Raw genomic sequence first — 12,667 nt, 5'->3', positions numbered from 1 at the left:
CTCAGTGTAGGGAGAAGTTTCCACTAGTGACAAGATAACATAGTTATCAGCTTTGAGGAATTCTGCCTTATTCTTTTTAAAAATTATTATTTTATGCGTATAGGCATTTTGCATAAGTGCATGGTATCTACAGAGGCCAGAGAGGGTGTTGGAACCCCTAGAACTAGAGTTACAGATAACTGTGAGCCAGGGCATAAGTGCTAAAAATGAATCCCAGGTTCTTTGGAAGAGCAGCCAGTGGCCCTAACCACTGAGCCATCTCTCCAGCCTCTTGCCTGACTTTACATTGTTATTTTCCTAACAAGTGTGATTCACATTCTATCATATCCAAATACATCCATTCTTTCAGGATTTTAATTATGTTACCAGGTTCTTAGCACTCAGCATCATTTCTGGTTTTTAGTCCACAACCAACACCCAAGAGGGTGAGAGGATTCTGACATGGTCTTACAGACTTTTGCCTGTGGTTGATGCTTGTCACACAGTGGGAGTGTTCTCCTCCAGATGGTCTTGTTCTAAATGGTCTGGCCAGTCTTGAGCATACATACTTACTGGAAGACTTTAAAATGGCTTTATTGTCTTTTTATAATAATTCTCCTGGGAATTTAAGTATAACTTCATAGAATTTAATCTATTGATTTTAGGGGTAGATCTACATCAATGTAATGTCTAGTGTTGGTCCATGAATTGGCTGATAACAGAATGGTGAATACAATATTTGAGTGTCCTTAGGTTTTTTTTCATAGGGTTTTAGTTAGTTGTTCCACGGAAGTCTGTATAATCATGAGTTGAGACTCTTAATGTGCCGTAATTTGGTTGCTGTGTGAATGGCATATTAGTTTTTATGGTGTTTTCCAGTTGGTTGATGCTTGTGTTCAGGAACAAGCTGATTCAGAAAGATTCCTACCTCTAGCATTAATTTGAATGTCTTGCCTGCTGGGTACATGAACTAGCTTAGTTCTGCACTGTTGGAGCAAACAAAGTCTCAGATGGAGTGATGTAGAGACCCAGCACCAAAACAGCTCAGAGGACAGAGCCAATTCCTTCTATTTTCAGAGCATTTTATGAGAAGCTGAGTGCCTGTGATAGTTTGAATGAAAATGCCCCCCATAGGCTCATAAGGAGTGGCATTATTTGAAAGGATTAGGAGGTGTAGCTCTCTTGAAGATATGGTCTTTTTGGAGGAAGTGTGTTACTGAGGGTGGGCTTTGAGGTTTCAGAAGTGGGCAAAGGCTCACTCTCTCTTCCTTCTGCCTGTGGTTCTAGATGCAGAATTCTCAGTTCCTCTCCAACACCATGTCTGCTTGCATGCTCCCATGCTTCCCATTATGATGATAAACAACAAACCTTTAACTGTAAGCCAGCCCCAGTTAAATGCTTCTATTTATAAGAGTTGACGTGGTCATGGTATTTCTTCACAGCAATACAAACCTTAACTAGGATAATGTCTGTATTATCCTGAGGGCACTGGTTTCTTATAGAAGCTTCTCTATCACCCAAACATGGACTACTCCTCATCAGTAGGGCTGAGTTTGAGTAGTGGAGGATGTAGATATCAGAGGGATGGAGAGAAAAGAAGGACCCTGTTGGTCCATAGCTTGTGTTATAGGTCCTCAGTAGATCTCTTCTCATCCTCAAGACTCACTGGGCACATCTTTATTCTCCATCTTTCTTGATTGTGTTGGCTAAGGGTTTGCATATTCATCTCATTTGTTACATGTTACCAGTTAAACTTCTCTGTAAAATCTACATTATGCCATTATATTTAAAAGTAAATGTCTGACACCAACCCTGTGCTTTACTGTCCCTGTGGACTGTGTCACCATCTCTGAGCTCTTCAGTCCAAAGCTGAGTTCATTGTGTCTCAGTCTTTGTTTCTGAGATGCACTGAACTTGAGGCACTGAGATCTCCTCTTGCTATTTTATCAGCAGCACCTCACATTTTGAAATGTGGACAATGCTGGTTTCTTCAAGCTCCTCATTTTCTGAACTGGGTTTCTCTTTACTCAAGAATTTGTTAAGAATTTAGATTCATGGAATTTTTTTTCTCATCCTCTTTCAAGGTGGTCCACAAAGCACCTTTAATGGTTGTTTAATATAGTGCAAAAAAAAGTTATCATTTTCAGGATGTAAGCTGACTGCCTTCTTCATAGACTGATCTTCCTGTAAGAAGTATTATATAATTGATTCTCGTCTTATATTTCATTTTGCTTCAACGTGTAGCAAAAATTTCCCTTGTACTCATTTCTCTCCCTGAAAATATTTCCACACATTCATCGGGATCACCTGAATCCCATGATAGAGAATGTCTCATAAATGAACCAGTGTCTTCCACCACAGAATTTCTTCTAGACAGGGATACAACTTCCATAGCCTTCCTTCCAAGTAGAGTGTGGGCCTGGGACTAGACAGTCTACCTTTCTTGGGTACCCTCTTTATTTTTAGGCTATGTGCCCTTAGAACTATGTGATGGTGGACTTTCCAACATTCACCTTCCACCTATCATCCAGGACTTAGTGAACAGTTATTACTCTTCTTCTTACATCCTTCCCAAAGCTGCTTTCCTCCCATAGCCAGGCTAAGCACTACCCATTCAGGGCTTACAGACTCTTCTTTCTGGATGATGCTTGAATTTTTGTAGACCCTCAGACTCAGCTGTACAGCCCTTGGATCTCTTGGAGGCTTTAGGCTGCTGACTCGCCCAGGCCTACAGGACCTGCCCACTGACCTGTGGCCTGCACTGTGCTTCCTAAATATTTGTGTAGCTATCTGTTACTCCTGCCTCAGCATCCGTCTAAAGAGTCATAGATGCACAGAAGCTGCTATTTTCTGCACACCTCTCTTCCTCAGAAAGTGTATCTTTATTAATGGCATCCTGCTCTGGGACATTGGAGACCTCCACAGCCACAAGCCTCAAGCAGTTGAGTTGAAGAGGTATCCAGATAACATTTATGTAAAGAAATTCTCAGGAGACTGAGTAGCTCAAATACCACAAATAATGTGAAGATAGTTGTTATGGTGATCTCTAGAATTCCACTCTCCCTCTTGATCCCTCCCATCTCACAGGAAGTGAGATGGGGACCCCAATCCAGAACAGTATCTCTTGCTGACCTTTATGTGTGTCCTTCTGGTTGACCTGTTCACTCACAAACCATAGCTATAAACTCCTGAGAGACATTTTCATGCCACTCAACCCATAGGTCACTCACCCAAGGTTAAATATTAGTTTTACTTTAATCAAGAATAAATACATGATTTGGCAAAGTATAATGCTTGCTACTTAGAAGTACCCCCAAGTTCTACTCAAAGTTCTAATGACATTGACCACAACAGAAAACAGCACCGAAGATAGTGAGCAGACACACATCGGGAGCCAGAGATCATGGCCTCATAGCAGAAGTCACTGACCTTGTATGACATTTGTTTCTCACACACTGACCAGTATTTTTGAAATAGACTTTGGGAAAGATCTTGAAGACCACCAATGCCTCTAGGTGTAAAAACGCTGGATCTGATGATATGTGACGTCATGTCAAGGCATATGCTTGTGCCATATGCAGGCTGAGCCCAGATATATGGAATGCACATGATGGATGACAAATTCCACATGTATTGCTCTTATCAAAAATCCTTGTGATAAACAGGGAAGAATGAGCCATGACTATCCTGTCTCCCATTCCAGCAAGATATAGGGGAGAGACAGGATGAAGGCTTCTCTTCCCTGAATGTCCTGTGGGTTTTCTCTCACCTCTCATAATCATGTATGGCAGCATTCAGCTTCTCCAGTCCCCCTTTCCCAGAGAGGGACATTCTTATTCATGCAGATGCCAGCCCTTCTTATAGGAAAATATACAGGATAAATTAATTCTCTAAAGCCAACCAGCTTCCTTAAAAAAAAAATGAAACAAAACAGCAGCAAACAAACAACTAAGCATTCTAATCTACTTGGTCCAACAAGCCTTGTATCCCTTGGAGATCCATGGGAATAAGAGGACCTAGGTAACCCTCACTCGTCCTCAGCCCATTGTAACTGTGAGGGTTCCTCCTGTTTCACATTCAGGGTTACATATTGTTGTTCTTCTTATCTCTGTGCTCCAGCTGGAACCCCAGCATTAAGGAATTCCATTTATACCTCATTTATACCCATTTGACCTCAGCACAGTATTTCACCCAGGTATCTTCTGATTGGCATGAGGAATGGGGGTTCTAAAGTATAGAACCACAGCAGCTGGATGAGTCAAGGCTGTCTACCTGAGAAGTTTTTGCAGTAGAGCAGCCTCCTCTCTCTCTTGTTTGGCCTCTCACTACCCTATAGTCTCCTGTGACTTAGCATGACCATCTACTCCTGCCCACGTGACTTCTGTACCCCTGAATGCTGAAGATTCCACTCGGCTCAGAGCTCTAAGCCCTTCTGAATATTGTTTAGTGTCACTGGTCCTTTAGAAAGAGAAGAGACATAGCCTAAAGGTTTCACTGAACCTATAAAGGTAGTTTTGCTTAAGGTAGAGGTCATTCTGGAGATCTAAGAAGGCCATCTTCCTCATGTTCTTTCTCAGATGGATGCTCTCCATAGGATCTCAGAGAAGTGCCATTTGGATTGTGAGCTGGAGTCAATCTCCAAGTACTCTTGCAAGAGTGGTCTGTTCTACATACACACACTCATATACACACACATTTCTCTGCACAGTTCACAGTTCTAAGCACTGCCACATTTCATCATGATTCAAACATGATATGGCTCCTCATTACTGATCAGACAACAGGGAAGAGTTCCTCTGATCAGTATGTAAAGGCAGAGTCTGTGTGATTTCCCTTGATTCCTGAGATAACCAAGGAGGGACTCTGGCCTCCATAAGATCCCAGGTGGCAGTCAAAGCCTTCATCTTTTGTGCACCAGCCAGGGCACTAATCTTCAAAGTACTGCGGTGCCGAAAAAAGGGAACTCTTGCGTTTGCTGCCACTGTACATTAGAGAGAGACTTTTCTTCTTCCGGTCAAAGGAGCTGCTGTCATCACTTGTCAGGGACAGGTAGGATGCGATGCTTTCCCGAAGACCATAGCTGAAAAGGGATTCATCCACTCTGAGTGGGTTCTCAGCTCCCTCTGGACCTTCTTGCAACCTGTGTGTTAAAAGATTCAGACAGAGAAAGTGGAAGAAGAGAGGGATGTTGGACAGAGTAGGTGATGGACACAAAGAATGTGGAATGATGGGAAAGGCAGAAGAGGAAGAAGGGGAGGATGGAGAGAGGAAGTTAGGTTTATGCTAGCTGGTTTTAATTTCATTTCTTGCATTTATGGGCTGTATGATTTTGAAGCCACTGTTTCTTCATGTGGCTTAAACTTTCCATGATAAACCTTAATGAATATTCTTTATGGTATTTATAAGAAATGACCATTTGATTCATGTCTCAGAAAATTCTTATCTCTGATTTGCTTTAAATTAACAGACGAGGTACCTGGGTCTGTGACCAATTAATGAGATACCCACTGATTACATCCCACACATACGCACCTGGAAACTCAATAGCTCTTGACAAAGTAAATAGAAAAACTACTGGAAGTATTTTTTTCCTTTCTCAGAGAGATGAGTTACCTTAAGATTTGAGTGGAATGTTTAAGCTTTATAAATAGATTCTAAATATTAAATTTATTTTAGATTTATTTATGTTTTATAGTCTTGGATTCTAATGATCAGACAGAGCAGGGTGACGTGATCTGTTAAAAAAAATGTGGTGGTCCCATTGAAAATGAACTTTGGCAATGGTGAAAGCTCATGAAAACTGTAGATACTATATGCTATGTGACACCAAGGCTGTATTCACCAAATTCAGAAGTTGCCCTTGCTCATGGTGCCCACAGGGGCATCAGTACTGCCAGGTGCTTGCTCATAAATTTTCTTGTTCCAGGAGTACCCACAATCTGCACACACAGACACACAGACACACAGACACACACACACAGACACACACACACACACACACACACACACACACACACACCTGGATACCCTCTTCCAGTCAAAGGTCTTCTGGCGCAAAGTGACAGGTGAACCAGGACTGGTGCAAGGTGAAGGGTGAGCTGTTGGAGCAGGTGTGTTCTGTGCCAGGCAAGGTGTGGTGAGCACACAGCATAAACCATCAGCCACCTCTGTGAATGGAAGTAGACAACAGTCAGGGAACCAGGCATGCCATAGACAGTGAAGGGAACAAAACAGAGACCCAGAACACTACAGGACCCTGGTTATTGTTATGGGAAAACTGAGACCAAGATGCTAAAGGGCCACAGGGGTTCACTAATGTTGCTATGTACTGAAGGATATGAACTCTAGTCTTATATGTAAACAGAAAACAGATGTGGTATTAGAATTAATCCAACTTGGGTTTGTGATACAGCTTTGATCTGAAGAGTCTCTGAGCCTTGCTCTCCCTATGTGGAAAAGAGAAGGAAGGAGGAGGTGGAAGAGAATAGTAGAGAGCCATTTGAGAGCAGAGACTTCATACTAGGTATACTTTCATGTAACTGTACCTGACTGGGCCCAAGAATAGAGCCATGGGCACATAGAGTACAGGTTCCTCCAAAGCATAATAGTGTGCACAACAGGAACACAAATGAAACAAGAACAAAAGTAGGAGAGGGAGAAGAAAAAGGTTTAGAGAGTAGAATAAAGGAGGAGACATGTGGAAAAAGCAGAAACAATATAAAAGATATAGGAAGGGAGAGGAGAAAGCAAAAGCCAAAACACAAGACAGAGAAAGTAGGTGATGTAAGACTAAGGAAAACCTCTGACCCTGCACACTCTGTAAAAATGAGCTAAGCCCTCTGTTTCCCCACCACTAGCACCATTGGGCTGTAGAACTTCATCTCTCCTGAAGCAGCAGGATATGACTCCTGTGAGTTCCAAGCTTCTCATGCATCATGAGAAACACAGACACTACTGTCCCAGGCATCTCAGGACTAAGGAGTCAGTGCCTCTTTACTCAGGTCAAAGGTCTCAGACCTGGGGAGACCCAGAGGCCTAGGATGCTAAACATGCAGCATGTCTCTCACAGGACACAGTTATCTTTGCTTCAGTCCACCTATCTAGACTTTAGAGAGCATCTACATCCCTGGTTGCCTGTTTTCATCTAATCTGTGCATCTTTGTCCTTGTCCATTAATAAAAGGAAGCTGACTGAGAAAGCATCTGAAACAGTGACTTATTGGGCTAGATCGTTCAGTGGATTCTCAGATAGTGAGGGAGGACATGCCGCAGATATGAAGTCTAGAGAACTACAGCTCTACTACATGGCAAGATGGATTCTGACAGGGCTGTGCTTTAGATCTACACACACACACGTTGCATGACATGGAGTAAACAAAGCCACTCAGTCGACATGAGCCAAAGGCTGAGCTGCCCTCACCCAGTTTAGCTCACTGAGGGTCTGTCTAAACTTTATGCAGTTAGTAATTTTATATTTTGGATACAGAACAAAACACCATAGAAATGGGAGCAAGTGTCCTGACCCATTGACTTGGAACCAGTCACACATGCCAAAAGCAGTGTATGGCTTTGAATAGAAAATCCATAACCTTGTCCTGCCTGTTGGTTGTTGTACACCATCTCATTCACCCTGGCCCCAGCAACTCTGTTCTTGATCCCATTTTCTCAGTGAGATCTGAGCCAAGATACAGGAAGCATTTGGGTTCCCAGGCCCTCTGAGTTGGGCAGCAGTGAGCCTCTGGCTGTAGCCCTTCAGTCCATATGATAGTCAGAAGTATTTTTCAGGAAGGTACTAGCTTAATATCACTTAAGACACTGCAGTAGCTTAATGTCCTTGCAATAGTCCAGAAGCTCAGGTGGAGGTGGGTGTGCCTAACCCAACAGTATGTGGTTTCTGATGATGAGAACTCTAGTGGGTGGCATCAGCTTTATGTTTTCTATTGTCTATGCAAAATTTATGGTTAGCACACTCCTCATATGATTGTTATTAAGAGTCAAATACCACAAACAACCCTTAGGCCTAGGCAGTTGAAGTCCAGGACTCCCTTCCTCTTTCACTTTTAGCAAGCTATTAGCTTTAAGAAGTGATACTTGAAATTATTTTGCATCTGTAAGAATATTAGGCATGACACAAGGACCATTGTGTTTAGCAGTCACGCAACGCCCCACAAGAGGCTGTACCTACTACCTTTAGGGAGTGAGCGGTCAAAGCCTTACCCAATATCCCTCACAACTTAGTTTGAACACACATCAGCCTATCCCAGCAGCCATTGCTCAATACCTGCTGTTTCTTGTAGGTCAGAGGTGTCATCTATGGGTTCCTGTCTCCTTGAAATGCCCTTCACTTCTCCTGCTAAAGACCTCAAATCCTAAAAGTTGTAAATGAAGTTCCCAGTACAAGGTCAAGAATCCTGAAGGGGCAGGGAGATGTTGGCAAAACAATCCCATTTTTGCCTCCCTCCACCTGGGCAGTGGAGCCAAGGAGGAAAGGGCTGAAGGAAAACAGTTGTCATTCTGTAGGTTCTCATGGCCAAGTGGCAGGTGAGAGTTCAACACTTTCCACATTCCAGTTCCACAAATTCTCACTGTGCCCCTGACAGGTCGGAACAATTAGCATCCTCTTTGTACAGGAAGAAAGTGAGACAGGAAGAGTCACACAGCCCCAGGTCTACAACTGCCACCCAGCAGACATGAGATACAGAACACGATTTCTATATCCCATCCCAAGAGTCCACCTTTGGAAACATAGTTAACTGCTAATTCCTCCTGTCCATGGACCATAATTCTAACAAGAAGGCTGGTATTTGGAACTCCTCAGTCTAATGTTTCTCCCACTAACAGCACTTTATTTCCACAAGTCATGTGATGCTCTAGCTTCCTGGGGATTCTTCCCATCTTGGTGAGCCTAGGAGGCACATTTCTCTTCTGGGAGCTTGCTCGTGAACATAGACAAGACCACAATTAACTGATTGAAATCATAGGGAGAGAAAGGCAGCAACATACTTTAGGGATAGGAAAATGGCTACTCATTCTCATTCTATGGCTGCCTCACAGAAGTGGGGAGAGACTGGACTTGAAGGTTGAAAAGTTTTGACAAGCAGCAAAGAAATGAGTAGTATTATCAGAACAACACTCTAGAGTGTCCCTACACAGACAAACACCTTAAAGAAAGGCAGAATGTCTACGGTGTATGGCTGTGGGTGTGGACACAGAGCATCCTGGTATGGTTTATTTATGCAGAGAGGACATGCTTCTATCCAGGCAGCAGGCACAGGTGGTCTTGTTTAGCTGAGGAAATGAACTTGCATATGAAGAAGACAACATGGGTAGGATAAAAATCAATGGCTTTTCTCAGTGACCTGTGCCACTTGCCAAACACTGTCATGGAGCAGCACACAGACCTCACCCCATGGACCTTCACTATCTCTTACCAGAATAATGAGTCACCAAGTCCTCCAGGCACTGGAAGGTGAGCCTTGGTGATATATAGTACCAGTTGTTGGGCAGGCGGAAGATGCGGTAATGCTTCACCTGCCTGTGTCTTACTGACAGTGAGTAGAAACCTGCAAAGGAGACAGCAGAGATCAGGGGTAGCCATAAGGTTCCACATAAGGGTAACAAGCTGCTTCAGCCCCATCTTTTAGGTTGGTTCACTGTAGAGCTTCTACATGTGGCTTGGCCAGCCCAGAGGGGATCTTACCCTTTTTGAGGTAAACTCTGGGATTCTGTGCATTTGCTTAGGGAAGATACAGTGTCAGGAGCCCTTGAGGGCTTCCCAAATGCACACTTAAATGTTTTAACTACTGTCCTTCCAGCCTATGTATCCCCAGTGTCACCACACCATGTGCTTGGAAAGCAATCCTATCTTGACACTTCATGCTCCCTGCTCCTCAGTTTAAGCCAGATTTTCTTAGAAACATGGACCAAGTGGCAGTTGGGCCGTGTTCTAAGTCACTGAGAAATCTGTGAAAGAATAATTTCTTTTTCAGCATCATCAGTGAAAGATAATCCACTGGCATGTACCATCATCTCTTGTAGCCTTGGTGTCCCCAAGTGTAAAGTAAGACCCTTGGGCTTATATCATGTTTGAGTCCCTCCCTCCCCTGCTCCATTCTTTTCTTTCCTGAAATGGCTCACTCTAGAGGCAGTGAGAAGGGATGCTACTGCTCCACTCAGCTTGCTGTCAGTAAAGACCTGGGAAAGACTGTCCTTGAATACTGTATAGAGGCAGACATGGAGGCTCAGAACCCTACACTCAGATGTATCCAGAGTCATTTCACTGGGGATGACATCCCTGGGTACAGGCCTCAGCCTTAGCTTCCTGACTACCATAAGAGGCATATGTATCTAGTTGCTTTTCAGTCCTAATTTTAGAATCACTGACTACGTGATTTCTTGTCATGCTGACAGAAACTAGAAGTGTGGCAAACAGATCTGAGTTGGCAAGTAGAAAATCATCAGAACTGTGCACAACCAATGGGAGGAGTCTTCTACCTGACTCCACCCTCTGCAGGACTGAAGATGGGATGATTTGGGCATGAGCTGTGATCCTCTGGGTCCTCTATCCCTTTGGTCATGTCAACCTTGGAGGCTTTGAATACTCCGTGTGTATGTGGAGACCCTTGGAACTTAAGTATGGCTTCTGTCTCTGTGTTGCTCTTAGCTTGCAGGCTTTGTAGAGAAAAGTAACTCTGGGACCTCTACAGTTATGTATTATAGTCCATGCTTCCCCAGAGTAGACTGACATTCCCAGGATCATGTGGCTCTGGTCCTTAGTAGGTCCTGGGGAAAACTCACAGATACTGTGTTTTCTGTCTTGTGAACAGGAAATAGGCTGAGAACTTGAATATGTTTTCTCTATTTAAAAAAGCCTCAACCTTAGACAAAGAAATACAGGCAACTAAAGAATGCTAGGTGTGGAAGAAAGAGTCTTCCTCAGCAAAGGTTAGCCAATACTAAGTCATCATCCCTAAAAGCATATATACAAGTAATGTTTTACAGTGGGAGCAGATTGTACTTAGTTATTTAGGAATATGTATGCACACACATATATGTACATATAACAACAACTACTGAAAAAGAGATCATAAAATTGAAAGAGACCAAGTTGGGGGTGCATGTAAGGGTTTGGAGGGAAGAAAGGGAAGGAGAAATAATATAACTACACGATAGTCTAAAATATTTAAAATGTCGATAAAAATAAAAAAGAGAAACAATCAGTTCTGTTATCTATAGACACCCTATTCTCTCTCTCTCTATATATATATATATATGGATACATATGTGTGTATGTGTGCTATGTATATTATATGTGTATATATAATATACGTATATAGGTACATACATACATACATACATACAATATCCCTAAACTCTATAAGAGACTTTCTTGCAGTGACTATTTGTGAGTCATTCTTATCCATTTATATCCCATAAATTTTTTCTATGAAATAGCTCATTACAGTGGGTACCCTGAGTTTGAAAGAAGGAGTGTACTGGGCATGAGAGGGTACTGTAAAGTGTCTGGGTCCTGTATCTTAAAACCCTAGGAGCATACAAGCAAGGTGATAAGTACTTTCTCAGACTAACACCCTGACCTGGTAAAGAATCCAGGCTGAAGAGAGACAGTCTCCTAGCAATTCAGGCCTGCCGCTCCCCCAGGGACTTGGAGGGTGACAAGGGCTTTGTTGTTTCTCTTTTTACTTATACAGGAAATCATAGTGATAAAGATCTCTGTGAGTTTACGAGCTCACACCTGCTTGTCCTTATTCTCTGAGATGCCCCATTTTACCCCAGCCCAGAAGTAACTGCTGTTGCAGGCCTGTGCACAGCAAGAATACGAGAATACCGTGTGCACACCATTTCAGTCTCACTATGACTTCACAAATAAGCAAACTGAGTTCAGAGAAGTAAAGTCAGCCCAGGAATGGAACTAGTGAGCATAAGCCAGGCCTGTCCTAATGCCACAGTCTGTGCCAAGATGCTTCTCAGGCCTGTGATTCATGTATGCTCTCAGTTGAGGGAACTATGACCTGCCCTATCCTTATCTTCCTGTCTCAGGGTGGATGTGACACCGGGGAGCTGACCACAGACCCAGGTGTATTTATGTGTGTGTGGGAGAAGAGGAAGAGACCCTTAGCAAGGTAGCTGAGAGCACCATGGACTTTGTGGCTGTATGTTAAAAACGAACAAACAAACAAAGGCTCACCTTTCTTTGTTTCACTCTCTCGAATCATGAAGCTCCCAATCTTTGTGTCTGGCAGCTGCAGCAGTTCCTCAGCCTTGTCCCTGCCCAGACCTTCAAACAGCCAGCTAAGAGTAAAGAGGACAGCCTTAAGTGGTCACAAGAAATCAAGACTTACTAAGTCTAAAGTAAACACAAAGTCAAAGGCCAGTTACCAGAAAGCTACCAAAATTACACAGAGGGAAGTCAACTGTTGTTTCATTCATTCATTCATTCATTCATTCCCTCATTCACTCATTCATTCTGTAATCTTTCAAACAAAGTGCTCTTAGTAGCCATTTGTGCCCAGTGTTACATAAGGAATGACTAACAATATGTACTATATATGGTATTTCTTGCCCTGTTTCTTGGCACTGACTAGAGCGGGTCCTGATTTTATTACATCAGGTTGGTACACTATGTGGTGCTGTCCTGTACACTCTGCCCAGGCAACACTTCAATCATT

At 43.0% G+C, this 12,667-nt stretch overlaps 2 protein-coding genes across 6 annotated transcripts in view; one reads left to right on the top strand and one right to left on the bottom strand.

Annotated features, from left to right (window-relative positions):
• Tg (thyroglobulin) overlaps positions 1-12,667 on the top strand; it is a 174,413-nt gene that overhangs the window by 103,510 nt on the left and 58,236 nt on the right. The window lies entirely within an intron of this gene.
• The window catches only part of Sla (Src like adaptor), a 72,001-nt gene continuing 62,544 nt past the window's right edge, over positions 3,211-12,667 (bottom strand). For all 3 annotated transcript variants that reach the window (XM_028773220.1, XM_028773221.1, XM_028773219.1), the window contains 4 exons: positions 12,187-12,290; positions 9,410-9,541; positions 5,999-6,146; positions 3,211-5,119 (listed from right to left, as the gene is read on the bottom strand). In XM_028773220.1, the coding sequence (XP_028629053.1) occupies positions 4,906-5,119; positions 5,999-6,146; positions 9,410-9,541; positions 12,187-12,290 (598 nt within the window). In that variant the 3' untranslated portion in view covers positions 3,211-4,905. The remainder of the gene's footprint in view (positions 5,120-5,998; positions 6,147-9,409; positions 9,542-12,186; positions 12,291-12,667) is intronic.

Source organism: Grammomys surdaster, unplaced genomic scaffold (assembly GCF_004785775.1).
Source record: "Grammomys surdaster isolate TR1022 unplaced genomic scaffold, NIH_TR_1.0 224, whole genome shotgun sequence".
NCBI lineage: Eukaryota > Metazoa > Chordata > Mammalia > Rodentia > Muridae > Grammomys > Grammomys surdaster.
This window is presented reverse-complemented; position numbering and strand designations above follow the sequence as displayed.